Raw genomic sequence first — 17672 nt, forward strand, 5'->3', positions numbered from 1 at the left:
GCAACTACCTGAAAGGACGTCATAGCGAGGTGGATATCGGTCTCTTTTCTTGGATGACAAGTGATAGGATACAAGGATGCAGCAGGGGAGGTTTGGATTAGATGTCAGGAAGAAATTCTTTCTGGAGTGATTAGGCATTGGAACAGGCTGCCTAGGGAAGTGGTGGAGTTGCCATCCCTGGAGTTATTTAAGAGATGCGTGGATGTGGCACTTAGGGCCGTGGTTTAGTGGTGGACTTGGTAGTGTTAGGTGATGGTTAGACTTGACGATCTAAAGGGTCTTTTCCAACCTAAATAATTCTATGACATTATTGCTTCCCCATGGAAGGGAGACTGTGTCTATGTTTCTTCCTCTTTCCTCCCTCACAATAAAATAAAAACCAACAACCCCCGCCAAAAAACAAAACCAACAACAAAAAAAAACCAACACCATTGCTGTGTACTTGGAACAGGAATGAATTTCCTTTCTGCAGTCTACAACTGATGGTGTTGATGAATTTACTGGCTTTAACTACAAGATAGGAAAACTTGTTTGCTTTTTCTCTAGAAACATTGGTGATTATTCATTCTGTAGATGTTGAAACTGTCAATTGCTTAATGTATGTAAAGTTCTTATCAGTCATATTTGTTACTAATATTTTAACTTGTTTTCAGCTGTACTAGGTGAAGTTATTTGTGGTTGTAGAGCCTGTTTCACCTTTCAGATTCATAAGGTAAAATGCTCACCTGAATAGGTATAGTTCTTTCTCTCTTGCTGTAAACAGTTGTGTATGCATGGAGGATACGTGTACTTTCATTCTGATCATTATTTGTTTTGATTGGTTTTCTTCCTACATGTTAGCTGCCGAACAGGGAGGAAAACCAACCATTTTCTGTTGCATATTCACTTATCAAGGGGAGAAAGGCTGGCATGGTTAGGGCTAATAAAGTGATTTTTAGGTTACTGGGCAGGACTTTGTTTCTCAATAGTCTTAATTCATTTTAGTCCATTTACAGAACTTGCTGGTAAAACTATTTGTTTTAAAATGGAATCAAATTTAAAAGAAAATCTCATATCCTGTGACTCTTATTTTGTTCTTAAAAATGGTTAGTAATATAAGATTAAATAATAATTAAAAATAAACTGAGCTGTTGGGTTTCATGTACTGCAATGAAAAGACTTGCTCTGGCTTAAAGTACAAAGGAAATAGTTTGACAGTAGTTTGGAAATTTAATTGTTATGAGAGATCACCAGGTGGAAGGAGAGAAGCGACCACTGATTCTAAAACTGGGAAGAAGCGTATTTCCTCTAACAAAATGGATGCACCAGTGTCTAGGAGCTGGTCAGAATCTGGATTGCTCCAAAATTAAGGATGAAAAATGGTATCCTATTTAAAAGTTAATGCAGCATGCTAGGGTGGATGTTATAGCAGGTAGGAAATACTTCTAGCTTCTAAGGAAGGCATAGTAGAATCCTTTGGTATGGGGAGAAAACAAAAATAGAGCTGTGAGTCTGTCCATGGTCCTGATTATGCTGGAAGATATTTTCTATTTATTTTTTGTTTGCAGTTGCTTTCAAATGCCCAAGATCAGATGTTAAGACTTGCATTTCTCATTATAGATGTATGTTTTAAGCTATTCAGAGTGATGATCGGAGGGCTGGAACACCACCTCTCCTATAAAGACAGGCTGAGAGAGTTGGGGTTGTTCAGCCTGGAGAAGAGAAGGCTCTAGGGAGACCTTATAGCAGTCTTCGAGTACCTAAAGGGGGCCTACAAGGAAGCGTGAGAGGGACACTTTATTAGGGAGTATAGTGACAGGACAAAGAATCATAGAATATCCCGAGTTGGAAGGGACCCATAAGGATCACAGAATCGTCTAGGTTGGAAGAGACCTCCAAGATCACCTGGTCCAACCTCTGACCTAACACTAACACGTCCTCCACTAAACCATATCACTAAGCTCAACATCTAAACGTCTCTTAAAGACCTCCAGGGATGGTGACTCAACCACTTCCCTGGGCAGCCCATTCCAATATCTAACAACCCTTTCAGTAAAGAAGTTCATCCTAATATCCAACCTAAACCTCCCCTGGCGCAACTTGAGCCCATTCCCCCTCGTCCTGTCACCGGGCACGTGGGAGAATAGACCAATCCCCACCTCGCTACAGCCTCCTTTAAGGTACCTCTAGAGAGCGATAAGGTCGCCCCTGAGCCGCCTCTTCTCCAGGCTGAACAATCCCAGCTCCCTCAGCCGCTCCTCGTAAGACTTGTTCTCCAGACCCCTCACCAGCTTCGTTGCCCTTCTCTGGACTCTCTCGAGCACCTCCATGTCCTTCCTGTAGCGAGGGGCCCAAAACTGAGCACAGTACTCGAGGTGCGGCCTCACCAGAGCCGAGTACAGGGGGACAATCACTTCCCTAGTCCTGCTGGCCACACTGCTTCTGATACAAGCCAGGATGCTGTTGGCCTTCTTGGCCATCTGAGCACACTGCTGGCTCATACTCAGCCGACTATCAACCAGTATTCCCAGGTCCTTCTCTGCCAGGCAGCTTTCCAACCACTAATCTCCCAGCCTGTAGCGCTGCTTGGGGTTGTTGTGCCCCAAGTGCAGGACCCGGCACTTGGCCTTGTTGAACTTCATACAGTTGACCTCAGCCCATCGGTCCAGCCTATCCAGATCCTCCTGCAGACCCTTCCTACCCTCAAGCAGATAGACACACGCACCTAACTTGGTGTCATCTGCAAACTTACTGAGGGTGCACTCAATCCCCTCATCCAGATCATCGATAAAGATATTGAAGAGGACTGGCCCCAGTACTGAGCCCTGGGGGACTCCACTAGTGACCGGCCTCCATCTGGATTTGACTCCATTCACCACAACTCTTTGGGCCCGGCTATCCAGCCGGTTTCTAACCCAGCGAAGCGTACGCCAGTCCAAGCCAAGAGCAGCCAGTTTCTTGAGGAGAATGTTGTGGGAAACGGTGTCAAAAGCCTTACTGAAGTCAAGGTAGACCACATCCACAGCCTTTCCCTCATCCACGAAGCGTGTCATTTTGATTTTTCTTTTTAAAATTTTTAATAAATTTTCATGGAAACTTTTATTCTCAGTGAGATCTGTACATTCAAGTTGCACATACTTTTAAGTCTTTGATGGAGCTGGAGCACGTGACCACAAAAAACGCCTGGTCTGTTTGAATGGTTACAAGTTTATGCCTTGAAAGTAGACAGGAAATTTGTGACTATTTCCTTCAACTTAGCTTCTGTCTGGTCAGAGATCTTCCCTTTGGTCCTGATCGTGGAGAGGAGGGCCTGGTGCTGGCTCAGTACATGAGCTAGGAAAGCACTCTCAAATTTAGTGATTTTGCTGGGCTCCAGCTTGTCCAAGTGACCTCTTACACCAGCATAGATGACTGCAACCTGTTCCTCAATAGCCGTGGGAACGTACTGTCCTCGTTTGAGGAGCTCTGTCAGACGCACACCACGATTCAGCAGCTGCTGTGTGGCAGCATCCAGATCAGACCCAAACTGAGCGAAGGCAGCTACTTCACGGTACTGAGCCAATTCCAGCTTCATGATACCTGCCACCTGCTTCATAGCCCTGGTCTGAGCAGCAGAACCCACACGGGACACAGACAGACCGATGTTGATGGCTGGACGGATACCTTTGTAGAACAGCTCAGTTTCCAAGAAGATCTGTCCATCAGTGATGGAGATGATGTTGGTTGGAATGTAAGCAGACACATCACCAGCCTGAGTTTCAATGACCGGCAGGGCAGTCAGAGAGCCGCCTCCAAAGGAATCGTTCATTTTGGCCGCTCTCCCCAGCAGGCGGGAGTGCAGGTAGAACACATCACCTGGGTAGGCTTCACGGCCAGGTGGACGGTGCAGCAGCAGAGACATCTGACGGTAGGCAACAGCCTGCTTGGATAAGTCATCATAGATGATCAATGCATGCTTTCCGTTGTCTCTGAAGTACTCCCCCATGGAGCAGCCTGAATAGGGAGCCAGATACGGAAGGGGTGCAGCGTCAGATGCTGTGGCAGACACCACAATAGTGTACTTCATGGTATCTGCATCAGTGAGCCTCTTCACCAGCTGCGCAACAGTAGATCTCTTTTGGCCAATGGCAACATAGATACAGTACAGCTGCTTTTTCTCATCTGTTCCATCATTAAATTGTTTTTGGTTGATTATTGTGTCAATTGCAATTGATGTTTTCCCAGTCTGTCTGTCACCAATGATCAGCTCACGCCGTCCACGGCCAATTGGCATCAAGCTGTCCACAGCCTTAATACCAGTCTGCATAGGTTCCCGCACAGAGATTCTGGGAATGATGCCAGGGGCCTTCAAGCCAACTCTCCTACTTGTCTTAGATGTAATAGGACCCTTCCCATCAATGGGATTGCCTAGGGCATCTACCACACGGCCCAGCAGCTCTTCCCCAACGGGAATGTCCACAGTGGCACCAGTCCTTTTCACAATATCCCCTTCCTTGATCAGTCTGTCATTACCAAACACGACAACACCAACGTTGTCGGGCTCCAAGTTCAAGAACGTTCCCTTCAGCCCAGAAGAAAACTCAACCATTTCTTCTGCCTGCACATTTCTTAGGCCATACACAGGGGCAATACCATCACCAATCGAGAGCACACGGCCAATCTCCTCAAGTTTAGCAGAGGTGTCAGCTCCCAAAATACGTTCCTCAAGAATAGAGGATACCTCAGCAGTGTCGGTTTTCTGGAAATGTGTTTTGGAGGCATGGATGCTTCTTGTGGCGACAAATGCTGCACCCAGGGTGTTTCTAGAAACCAGGCCGGCATGCCGCGGCAGGGAACGGGCGAGGGTGACAGCCAGGTGGGCGGAGAGCATGGCGGCAGCGGCTCATCAAGTCCAACTCCTGGCACCGCACAGGTCTACCCAAAAGTTTAGACCATGTGACAAAGTGCACAGTCCAATCGCTTCTTAAATTCAGACAGGCTTGGTGCAGTGACTACTTCACTGGGGAGCCTGTTCCAGTGTGCAACCACCCTCTCGGTGAAGAACCTCTTCCTGATGTCCAGCCTAAACTTCCCCTGCCTCAGCTTAACACCGTTCCCACGGGTCCTATCACTGGTGATAATGGAGAATAGGTCACCTGCCTCTCCACTCCCCCTTGCGAGGAAGTTGTAGACTGCAATGAGGTCCCCCCTCAGCCTCCTCTTCTCCAGGCTGAACAGGCCAAGTGACCTCAGCCGCTCCTCATGTGTCTTCCCCTCTAGGCCCTTCACCATCTTCGTCGCCCTCCTCTGGACACTCTCCAACAGTTTAATGTCCTTTTTGTACTGTGGTGCCCAGAACTGCACACAGTACTCGAGGCCGCACCAGCGCAGAGTAGAGCGGGACAATCACTTCCCTCGACCGACTAGCAGTGCCGTGCTTGATGCATCCCAGGATACGGTTGGCCCTCCTGGCTGCCAGGGCACACTGCTGGCTCATATTCAACTTGCTGTCAACCACAACCCCCAGATCCCTCTCTGTGGGGTTGCTCTCCAGCATCTCGTCGCCTAGTCTGTACGTATAGCCAGGGTTGCCCCTTCCCAGGTGCAGGACCCGGCACTTGCTTTTGTTAAACTTCATGTGGTTGGTGATCGCCCAGCTCTCCAATCTGTCCAGATCTCTCTGCAAGGCCTTTCCACCCTCAGCCGAGTCCACAACTCCTCCAAGTTTGGTGTCGTCAGCAAATTTGCTCAAAACACCTTCTAGTCCGACATCCAAATCATTTATAAAAACATTGAAGAGGACTGGCCCTAAAATGGAGCCTAGAGGGACCCCACTAGTGACCATCCGCCAGCCAGATGTAACCCCATTTACCACAACCCTTTGAGCCCTGCCCGTCAGCCAATTGCTCACCCATCATATGATGTTTTTGTTTAGCTGTATGCTGGACATTTTGTCCAGTAGGATCCTATGGGAAACCATGTCAAAAGCTTTGCTGAAGTCCAAAAAGATCACATCAGCTGGTTTCCCTTGATTGACTAGATGGGTGATCTTATCCTAAAAGGAAATCAGATTTGTTAGGCAGGACCTACCCCTCATGAGCCCATGTTGGCTGGGACCAATGACTGCATTGTCCCCCAGGTGCGCTTCAATAACTCCCAGGATAATGTTCTCCATAATTTTACCAGGCACTGACGTGAGACTGACAGGCCTGTAATTGCTAGGGTCTTCTTTCTTACCCTTCTTGAAAATTGGCACAACATTTGCCAGCTTCCAGTCTACTGGGACCTCTCCAGATTCCCAAGATCATTGAAAAATAATTGAGAGGTCCCGCGATGACGTCAGCCAGCACCCTGGGATGAATCCCATCCGGACCCATGGACTTGTATGGATCCAGGTGGAGCAGCAAATCCCACACACATTCGGGGTCGGTTGAGAGTTTGTCACTCCCACTGTCATGGTCCTCCAGCTCAGGGTACCCTGGGTCCCGAAGCCCATCATCAGCGTTGAAGACAGAGGCGAAGAAGGCGTTAAACGTCTCTGCTTTGCCTATGTCATTGTCTGTGAGGAGACCCTCCCCATCTAGTAGCGGACCTATGTTTTCTTTGGTTCTCCTTTTTCTGTTCACATATTTAAAAAAAACCTTTTTTATTGTCTCCCACAGACATGGCCAGCTTCAACTCTAGTTGGGCTTTGGCCACACGAATTTTCTCCCTACAAATACGAACAGCATCCCTGTATTCCTTCCTCGTCGCCTGACCCTCCTTCCAGCAGCCGTACATTTTCTTTTTTCGCCTAAGCTCCAGTAGAAGATCCCTGGTCAGCCAGGCCGGCCTTCTGCCCCCGTTGCCTGACTTCCGATATTTTGGAATTGCCTGATCTTGTGCTTTTAGGAGGCAGTGCTTAAAGACTGACCAGCACTGATGGACGCCAATGCCTTCAAAAGCAGTTTCCCAGGGGACCTTGCTGACTAGTTCCCTGAGCAGCCTGAAGTCTGCTTTCCCCATATCCAGGGCTGAAGTTTTGGTGGCAGTTTTCCTTCTGTCACCATAAATTCTAAACTCAACCACTTCATGGTCACTATGACCGAGACGGCCGCCAATTGCCACGTCTCCCACAAGAGCCTCTCTGTTCTCCAGCAACAGATCTAGGAGGGCACCTTTCCTAGTTGGCTCTCTTAGCACCTGCACCAAGAAGTTATCATCTAGGTGTTTTATGAACCTCCTGGACTTGCTCGTGTTAGCCGTGTGGTGATCCCAGTTGATGTCTGGCAAGTTGAAATCCCCCATAAGGACAAGGGGAGTTGATCTCGAGGCATCTCTTAGTTCTGCAAAGACTAATTCATCGGCGTTGTCGTCCTGGCCGGGTGGTCTGTAATAGACTCCCACAACGACATCCCCTTTATTTGTTTGTCCCTTAATCCTTACCCAGAGGCTCTCAACTTGGCCATTGCCAACTTGAAGTTCCACACAGTCCAGCCCCTGCTTCACATACATTGCCACCCCGCCACCTCGCCTGCCCTGCCTGTCCTTCCTGAGGAGCCTGTATCCATCTATTGCAACACACCAGCCACAGGACTCATCCCACCAGGTTTCGCTTATGCCAATGATGTCGTAGCTGTGGGACTAGGCCAAGACTTCTAGCTCATCCATTTTATTCCTCATACCGCGTGCATTTGTGTAGAAGCACTTCAAATGCGCCTCCCTACACGCAGCACCTTGTGGAGCTGACCGAAGGGCCTCACTAGCACACAGTCCCTCTGATTCTAGCACACCATCCCTTAGCTCATCACCGGCGTGCCTGGTTTTATCCCCTTCCCCCTTCGACTCTAGTTTAAAGCCCTATCTATCAGCCCTGCCAACTCCTGAGCGAAAATCCTTACCCCTCTCTGAGAGAGGCGCATCCCATCTGGTGCCAGCAGGCCTGGTGTCGCGTAGACCTTCCCGTGATCGAAAAACCCGAAATTCTGCCGGTTGCACCAGTCCCGAAGCCATGTGTTAATGTGATGAGTCTGCTTGTCAGCATCGATCCCCCCTATCAGAAGGACAGAGGCAAACACAACCTGTGCCCCTGATCCTTTAAGTAGTCGCCCCAAAGCCCTAAAGTCCCTTTTGATCGCTCTCGGACTTCTCGTTGCTACCTCGTCATTACCAGCCTGAAAGACCAGTAGCGGGTAGTAGTCGGTGGGCTGTACCAGGCGCTTGACTTTCTTAGCAATGTCTCTCACCCGAGCCCCAGGGAGGCAACAGACTTCCCTGTGGGTTGGGTTTGGTCGGCATATTGGGCCCTCTGTCCCTTTCAAAAGGGAGTCCCCCATGACAATAACCCTTCTTTCTTTCTTGACAGAAGATGTAGCAATGCGGGGGGTAGGTTGCCTTGCCTTAGGCATCCTCTCCAACTGGGACGGGCTTTCGTCTACTTCGTTGTTCTGACTGTCGTGTTCTAGAGCCTCATACCTGTTATATAAGGGTAGATGGGAAGGTGAGGTGGGCAGGGACAGGGCTCGCCTACCACCCCGAACAGGAACCTGCCTCCATTCCCCCCCTTGGCCTAGGTCTCCTCCTACTGCCTGGCGGGATGAGGGAACTTTTGTCTTCTGCGTAGCAGGAGACATTTGTGCTATGGCAGGCTCGTGAGTCTGTCTCAGAGAGGGTAGAGTACACCTCCACCAGTCAATTTCCCTCTCTGACTCCCTGATGCTCCTGAGCCTGCTCACCTCCTCCCGAAGCTCCGCTACCTGGCTGAGCAGCTCTTCAACCTGGGCACACCTGCCACAGGCATACCCCTCGCTGCTGCTGTCGGATACCAGCAGAAGACTCGGGCACACCCTGCAGCCCAAGACCTGGACGGCTGCATGTTTCCCCGAGCCCTCCATCTGAGTAGCCACATCGGTGACTGCGGCTGGAGAGGCCGCAAGAGATGCGGAGGCCATGGTTTTGTGCCTGGTGGATACCATGGCCAGGTTCCTCGTAGGCAGGTTACAAGTACCAAAGGGAAAGACCGCTGCAAAAGAGCAGCGAGGGGCCCTCCTTGCTTGCCCTGCCTGCGTGAACTGTCGCACCAACTGCCGCGCCACGCCCTTCTGACGTGCCACGCCCTATTTGCCACACAAACTGCCGCGCCACGCCCTTCTGACGCGCCACGCCCTGTTCGCCGCGCTCCTGGTCGCTCGCGCTCCCTAGGGGTTGCTTTTGAACGGCCGGGGAGGGGGCGCTGCTGGCTCTGGCTCCGCCTACGCCTCGTCAGCCTCCCTCGTGAGGGCTGCCGGGTCCTGGCAGCTCCCTCGGCTGCTTCGAGTGGCCTCGATGCCGAAAATAAAAAGCCCTGCCTGTCTCGATCCCCCGCTCTGCTGCAGAACGCGTCTGCCCCGGAGCCGATCGCCTCGGCAAGGGGTAACAGCTTTAAACTAAAAGAGTGGAGATTTAGGTTCGATGTGAGGAAGACATTCTTTTCTCTTTGGGTGGTGAGGCACTGGAACAGGTTGCCCAGAGAAGTTGTGGATGCCCCATCCTTGGAAGTGTTCAAGGCCAGGTTGGATGGGGCTTTGAGCAACCTGGTCTAGTGGGAGGTATACCTTCCTATGGCAGGGGGGTTGGAACTGAATGATCCTTAAGGTTCCTTGCACCCCAAACCATTCTCTGATTCTATGATCTTGCCACGATGCAGCAGCCCAGATGGGTTTCACAGAATCACAGAATGGTTGATGTTGAAAGGGACGTTTGATTTTCCCAGAGACTGGTGTATGAAATGGGATGTGATATACCCATTCGATGCAGTGTTCTTTGGCCCAGATGTCTATGAGTTTTTTTAGGAAATGAGTCCTGTTGTCTGATTCAATTCTTTTTGGGGTGCCATGTCACCATAAGATTTGCTTTTCAAGGTCTGGGATAGTGTTTTGGACAGTGGCATAGGATATATTTACAGCCATCCGATGATTGTTTCCACCATTGTAAGTCCATGGTGCTTGCCTTGGCGGGTTTTTGGGTGTGTGATATAATCAATCTGCCAGGCCCCCTCTCCATATTTATATTTCAGCCATCGTCTACCATACCATAGAGACTTTAACCGCTTGGCTTGCTTGACTGCAGTGCGCATTTCACATGCATGGATAATCTGTGCAATACTGTCCACAGTCAGGTCCACCCCTTGATCACAAGCCCATCAATATGTTGCATCTCTTCCTTGATGCCCTGAGGTGTTGGTCCACTAAGCTATAAATAATTCACCCTTATGTTGCCATCCCAGATCCACCTGAGCTACTTAAAATCATAGAACAGGTTGGGTTGGAAGGGACCTTAAAGATCATCTAGTTCCAACCCCCCTGCCATGGGCAGGGATGCCACCCACTAGACCAGGTTGCCCAGGGCCTTGTCCAACTTGGTCTTGAATACCTCCAGGGATGGGGCATTCACAACTTTTCTGGGCAACCTGTTCTGGTGCCTCGCCACCCTCTGAGTGAAGAATTTCTTCCTAATCTCTAACCTAAATCTCCCCTCTTTTAGTTTAAAACCATTCCCCCTTGTCCTGTCATTATCTGCCTGAGAAAGAATTTGCTCTTCATCTTTTTTATAAGCCCTCTTTTAGTGTTGAAAAGCTGCAATGAGGACTCCCTGGAGCTTTCTCTTCTTTAGGCTAAACATCCCCAGCTCTCTCAGTCTCTCTTTATAGGAGAGAAGGATTATAGGTCAGGATTATAGGGAGGGCAGGGACAGGGGACATTATAGTGAATGCCCCCTGTCCCTGCCCTCCCTGTAATCCTGACCCATAAACTCTGTCAGCTCCTCATCCATCCCCAGGCAGAGCTCCATGCACTCCAGCTGCTTGTTGACATAGAGGACAATGCCCCTCCTCATCTCCCCTGTCTGTCCTTCCTAGAGAGCCTGTATCCTTCCATACTAACACTCCAGTCATGGGAGCCGTCCCACCATGTCTGTAATGCCAATGAGGTCATAGTCCTGCAGGCGTGCGTAGTCTCTAACTCCTCCCGTTTATTCCCCATGCTACCTGTGTTAGCATAGAGTTTGGCCTTCCTTTGTGCTGTTCATCAGGTGCTCTCCTGATGACCCATAACCCTTCTCCAGGTTCTGGGCATCTATCACTGACGCTGGCATCAAGCTGGGAGGAGCAGCATGGACTGAGGTTCCCTTCCTCCAGCAACTCTTGTTTAAAGCCCTCCTCACCAGCTCAGCAAGCCTATGACCAAAGATGCTCTTCCCCTTCTCTGATAGGTGGACTCCATCAGCTCCCAGCAGACCAGGTTTCTCAAAGAGAGTCCCATGGTCTAAATAGATGAACCCGTCTGTGACACCAGTCCTGCATCCATCTGTTGATTTGCCAGATTCGACTGGCCCTTTCAATCCCCTTCCCTTTGACCAGGAGGTCTGATGAAAAAACTACCTGTGCTCCTGAGTCCTTTACTGCTGCTCCCAGGGCTCTGTAATCGCTCTTGACACACCTCAGACTGCTCCTGGTTGCATCACTGAAAAGTGAAAGAGCAGCAGCGGATAATAGTCCTTAGGCTGTACAAGGCTTGGCAGTCTCTTGGTAACATCGCTGACACGAGCCCCTGGTAAGCAGCAGACTTCCCTCAAGAGTGGATCGTGTTGGTAGATGGGTGCCTCTGTACCTCTCAGAAGAGTCTCCTACTACTATCACCCATCACCTTTTCTTATTTGGACTAGTTGTTACGCAGGGAGCAGACCAGGCTGCCTTACTCAGCTCCACCCTCCCTGCAATGGGTCTTTCCTTTTCAGTCTGCAGAGGGGTGAAGAGGTTCTGTAAAGACACCTCAGGCTTTGGGGGAAGACTTCCTCCTGCTGGTCCTTGTTGTTGACAGCTGCTATCCTCCACTGTTATTGATCCCCCTCCCTTCTGTGAGCATCAGTGAAGGAGTTTCGGTCTGTTTGGCCCAAAACAGTACCGGTCTCAAGACAGACCCCTGAGGGACACCACTTGTCACTGCATCCACATGGATATAGAGCCATTGTAAGATTTTAAACCAGAAGGGATACTGGGCTGGGAGGGCTGAGGGAATCTGTGTTGTGGTTTAACCTGGCAGGCAGCTAAACACCACGCAGTTTACTTTGCCCCTCCCCCAATGCGGGTTTGGGCAGAGAATGGAGGGGTGGAAAACGATGAAAAGGGTTGAGAAAAGACAGTTTAATAGCATAGAAAAAGAAGAGGGAAAAAAAATAATAAAAGAATATATGAAGGTAGTGATGAACAACACCACCAGCTGAGCCATGCCTAGTCTGCCAAGGAACAGAGGCTGCCCCACCAACTCCCCCAGTTTTATTGTTCAGCATGATGTCTTATGGTATGGAATATTCCCTTGGCCAGTTTGGGTCAGCTGTCCTGGTTCTATCCACTCCCAGTTTCTTATGTGGGGTGCCCAGTCTCCTCACTGGCAGGGCAGTATGAGAAGCTGAAAAGTCCTTGAATTAGTGTAAGCACTGCTCTGCAACAACTAAAACATGAATGTATTTTCAGCATTATTCTCATTGTGAATCCACAACACAGCACCATACTAGCTACTAGGAAGAAAATGAAATCTATCCCAGCTGAAACCAGGGCAGTATCCACCCCTTATTCTCTACCATTTACATCATGCTTGGGTCCTACACTTTCCACTACATCCCAATTAATCATCATCTGCTTTTCCTGTCTTTTGATATGCATACACAGATATAATTCCCTTAGAGTATGGGCCATACCTCTAGAATGTCCAGTGAGTTTGTTTACTCCCTGACTTTGGGCTCCATCTATCATCATGGTTCTTCAGGGCAGGTGAGATGGGTTGTGATGTTGGATTGCTGCATGTTGAAGCCAGCTCAAGTTACATCATCACCGCACTTGTCCGGTTCTGTAAAAATTAATTTTGCATTAATCTGGGTGACTCTTACTGTAATACCACTGATATAGCAGATAGAATCATAGAATCATTAGGGTTGGAAAAGACCTCCAAGATTATCTGGTCCAACCATCCCCCTACCACCAATATCACCCACTAAACCGTGTCCCTAAGTGCCACGCCCAACCTTTCCTTAAACACCCCCAGGGACTCCACCACCTCCCTGGGCAACCCATTCCAATGCCTGACTACTCTTTCTGAGAAAAAATGTCTACTAATTTCCAACCTAAACCTCCCCTGGTGTAACTTGAGGCCATTCCTTCTTGTCCTATCGCTAGTTATCTGCGAGAAGAGACTGACCTCCAGCTCCCCATAACTTCCTTTCAGGTAGTTGTAGAAAGCAATAAGGTCTCCCCTGAGCCTCCTCTTCTTCAGACTAAAGAAACCCAGTTCCCTCAGCCACTCCTCATAGGACTTGTGTTCCAGGCCCTTCACCAGCTTTGTAGCCCTTCTCTGGACACATTCCAGGGCCTTGATGTCCTTCTTGTAGTGAGGGGCCCAAAAGTGAACACAGTGTTTGAGGTGTGGCCTCACCAGAGCAGAGTACAGGGGGATGATCACCTCCCTGGTCCTGCTGGCTACACTATTCCTGATACGAGCCAGGATGCTGTTGGCCTTCCTGGCGTCCTGGGCACGCTGCCGGCTCATGTTCAGGTGAGCATCGACCAACACCCCCAGATGCTTTTCCTCTGTACAACTTTCCAGTTGCTCTGCCCCAAGCCTGTAGCATTGCATGGAGCTGTTGTGGCCAAAGTGCAGGACCCAGCACTTAGCCATGTTGAACCTCATCCCATTGGCCTCTGCCCATCGATCCAACCTGTCCAGGTCCCTCTGTAGGGCCTTCCTACCCTCCCGCAGATCGACACCTCCCCCCAACTTGGTGTCATCTGACAGCTTATTGAGGGTGCACTCAATTCCCTCATCCAAATCATCAATAAAGATATTAAAGAGGATGGGCCCCAACACCGACCCTTGTGGAACACTACTGGTGACCGGTCTCCAGATGGATTTCACTCCATTCACCACCAGTCTCTGGGCCCGGCCATCCAGCCAATTTTTAACCCAGCAAAGAGTGTACCTGTCCAAGCCATGGGCTTCCAGCTTCTCCAGGAGAATACTGTGGGAGACCGTGTCAACAGCTTTGCTGAAGTCAAAGTAGATTATGTGAACAGCCTTTCCCTCATCCACCAGGCAGGTCATCCAGTCATAGAAGGAGATGAGATTGGTCAGGCAGGACTTGCCTTTCATGAACCCATGCTGGCTGGGCCTGATCCCCAGGTTGTCCTGCACATGCTGTGTGATTGCATTCAAGATGACCTGTCCCATCACCTTTCCTGGCCCTGAGGTCATGCTGACAGACCTGTAGTTCCCCAGGTCCTCCTTACGACCCTTCGTATAGATAGGCGTCACATTAGCAAGTCTACAGTCATCCAGGACCTCTCCGGGTGACAATGACTGCTGACAGATGATAGAAAGCAGCTTGGCAATCACATCCACCAACTCCCTCCGCACCCTCGGGTGGATAACAAGGTTGAACAATCTAAGTGCAATGTGCTGCACATGGGTTGGGGCAATCCCAGACATGAGAACAGACTGGGAGAAGAATTCATTGAGAGCAGTGTGGTGGTTTTACTGTGCTAGGCAGCTGAACACCACAACCGCTCTCTCACTCCCCCTCCTTAGATGAGGAGGGGAAGAAGTAAAGGAAAGAACAACTCATGGGTTGAGATAAGGATAATTTAATTAAAGGAAAAAAAATATTAAGGAAAGATTATTATTAATTAAACAATTTAACTAAACAATTTAACTAAACAATTTAACAATTTAACTAAAGGGGACAAAAAAAGGGAAAGGGGAAAAGGGAGGGGGAAAGGGAAAACTAAACAAAACAAGTAAAGGCTATGTGGAAGTGCAGAGGAAAGAAATTACTCTCTACTTCCCACAAATGAGCGATGCTTGACCACGTCCTTGAAGCAGGGCCTCAACGCACGTAGCCGGTGTTCGGGAGGAGGACAGACGTTTTCACAACGAGAGCCCACCTCTCCCCTCTTCTTCCTTTTTCCACCTTTTATTGCTGAGTGTGACATCATATGGTATGGAATATCCCTTTGGTTGGTTTAGGTCAGCTGCCCTGGTGATGTTTCTTTTCTCACATTTTTGCCCACCCCCTAGGAGGGTTAGAGAGAGTCCTGATGCTGTGCCAGCACTGCTCAGCAGCAGACACAACACTGGTGTGATACCACTGCTGTTCTAGCTACAAGTGCAGAGCGCAGCACTGTATGGGCTGCTGCAGGGAAAGTTAACATCCCAGCCAGACCCAGTACAACCTCCACCCCTTATTCCATAACATTTGTGTCACTCTCAGGTCCCCCATACTTTAGCATATAAGTATTCTCATCACCGTTGTTCCTTGTCCTTTAACAGATTGATGGGTAGGTATATCTTTTCATTCTGTAGGTCTTTCTCGGAAAATGTTCATAAGAACTGTTGACGATTTGGTCTTCATCTGCCAAAGTGGTCACTCAGAGCAGGCGGAGTTGGATGTTTGGACGCCAGCACGAGCTTAGCTCAAGTCCTTGTTGCACTTGCCCGGTTCCTTGCGAAGTTGACCTGTCGTTGATCCTGCAGCGTCTTCCTACAACATATAACTTAGATTACAGATTAGTTTTCTCTCAAAGTTAAATCTCCTTGAGGCACGCACTTGATATCCCCATCCTTTTGCATGACCCACCAGGTATACCCTGGTCCTTGGGCGAAGACAATCCCACGAGTCGGTTTGCCTTTTCCCAAGGCAGGAGCAACCCACACCGCCTTCCCCATCCACTTTCCTACATGCACTACAGGGACTTTAGCTCCTTTCACCATGTGTAGGGGTTTTGTTTCAGCAGGACCAGCACGGCTGTCAGACCCCCTGTGGTTAACTAGCCAAGTGGCTTCTGGTAGATTTAGGTCCCATTGTTTCCATGTCCCAGCACCCAATGCTCGTAACATAGTCTTTAACAGTCCATTGTACCTCTCAGCCTTCCCAGAGGCTTGTGGGTGATAAGGGATGTGATACACCCACTCAATGCCCTGTCTCTTGGCCCAGGAGGTGACCAAATTGTTTCGGAAGTGACTCCCATTGTCAGACTCAATTCTCTCTGGTGTACCATGACGCCACAGCACTTGCCTTTCTAGGCCCAAGATTGTGTTTCGGGCCGTGGCACAGTTTACGGGGTATGTTTCCAGCCACCCAGTAGTTGCTTCTACCATGGTGAGTATGTACCGTTTGCCTTGGCGGGGTTGTGGGAGTGGTCCGATATAGTCAATTTGCCAGGCCTCACCATATTGAAACCCTAGCCACCTCCCCCTGTTCCAGGGAGATTTTACCTTCATGGCTCTCTTGATTGCAGCACAGGTCTCACACTCATGGGTAACCTGTGTGATGGCCTCAATGGTCAGGTCCACCCCTCGATCACGAGCCCATCTGTATGTGGCATCCCTCCCCAGATGTCCTGATGTTTCATGGGCCCATCGAGCTACAAACAGCTCACCCTTACGTCCCCAGTCCAGATCCACCTGAGCCACTTCAATTTTTGAAGCTCGATCCACTTCTTCGTTGTTCTGATGTTCTTCAGTTGCGCGGCTCTTGGGCATGTGGGCATCTACATGACGTACTTTTACATCCAGGTTTTCTACCCGAGCAGCAATATCTTGCCACAGGGTAGCAGCCCAGATAGGTTTACCTCTGCGCTGCCAGTTGCTCTGTTTCCATTGCTGCAGCCACCCCCACAGAGCATTTGCCACCATCCATGAATCAGTGTAGAGATACAGTACTGGCCATTTTTCTCTTTCGGCAATTTCTAGGGCGAGTTGTATGGCTTTTACTTCTGCATACTGACTCGACTCACCTTCCCCTTCCATGGCCTCCACGACTTGTCGTGTGGGACTCCACACAGCAGCTTTCCATTTCCGATGGCTCCCTACCACACGGCAGGATCCGTCAGTGAACAACACATACTGCTTTCTGTCTTCTGGCAACTCATTGTATGGTGGTGCGTCTTCAGCACAGGTTACCTCTTCTGTTGGCACTCCGAAATCTCTGCCTTCCGGCCAGTCCATGATCTCTTCCAGGATTCCTGGATGATTAGGTTTCCCATTCGAGCCCGCTGTGTAATTAATACTATCCACTTACTCCACGTAGCATCAGTTGCATGGTGTGTAGTGGGAATTTTCCCTTTGAACATCCAATGTAACACAGGTAGCCATGGGGCCAAGAGGAGCTGTGCTTCTGTACCCACAACTTCTGAAGCAGCTCAAACACCCTCATATGCCGTTATTATCTCTTTTTCAGTTGGAGTGTAATTGGCTTCTGATCCTCGATAGCCCCGGCTCCAGAAACCCAGAGGTCGACCTCGCGTTTCTTCTGGGGTTTTCTGCCAGAGGCTCCAGGTGAGGCCATGCTCCCCGGCCGCAGTGTAAAGTATGTTTTGCACAGCTGGTCCGGTACGGACAGGCCCAAGGGCTACTGCACGAGCTATTTCTTGTTTGATTTGTTCAAAGGCCTCTTGTTGCTCGGGGCCCTACTCGAAATAGTTCCTCTTTCGAGTCACTCGATATAGAGGACTCACAAGCTGACTATAGCCTGGAACATGCATTCTCCAGAATCCCACCAGGCCTAGGAAAGCTTGCGTTTCTTTTTTGCTAGTTGGCGGAGACATTGCCGTTATTTTATTGATCACATCCATCGGAATATGACGACGTCCATCCTGCCATTTTACCCCCAAGAACTGGATTTCATGTGCAGGTCCCTTGACCTTACTCTGT

At 49.5% G+C, this 17672-nt stretch overlaps 2 protein-coding genes across 4 annotated transcripts in view; one reads left to right on the top strand and one right to left on the bottom strand.

Annotated features, from left to right (window-relative positions):
- The window catches only part of LOC121062984 (spindlin-Z), a 70755-nt gene that overhangs the window by 12699 nt on the left and 40384 nt on the right, over positions 1-17672 (top strand). The window lies entirely within an intron of this gene.
- LOC121062983 (ATP synthase subunit alpha, mitochondrial-like) lies at positions 3068-4879 on the bottom strand. The gene has a single exon (XM_040543291.1). It carries the CDS (start codon positions 4847-4849, stop codon positions 3188-3190), a length of 1662 nt encoding a protein of 553 aa, XP_040399225.1. The 5' UTR covers positions 4850-4879; the 3' UTR covers positions 3068-3187.

Source organism: Cygnus olor (assembly GCF_009769625.2).
Source record: "Cygnus olor isolate bCygOlo1 chromosome W unlocalized genomic scaffold, bCygOlo1.pri.v2 SUPER_W5, whole genome shotgun sequence".
In the NCBI taxonomy this organism is placed as follows: domain Eukaryota; kingdom Metazoa; phylum Chordata; class Aves; order Anseriformes; family Anatidae; genus Cygnus; species Cygnus olor.

Bases quoted from the DNA above. Each gene is read 5' to 3' on its own strand.
- LOC121062983 (XM_040543291.1), bottom strand. From the start codon at position 4,849: ATGCTCTCCGCCCACCTGGCTGTCACCCTCGCCCGTTCCCTGCCGCGG.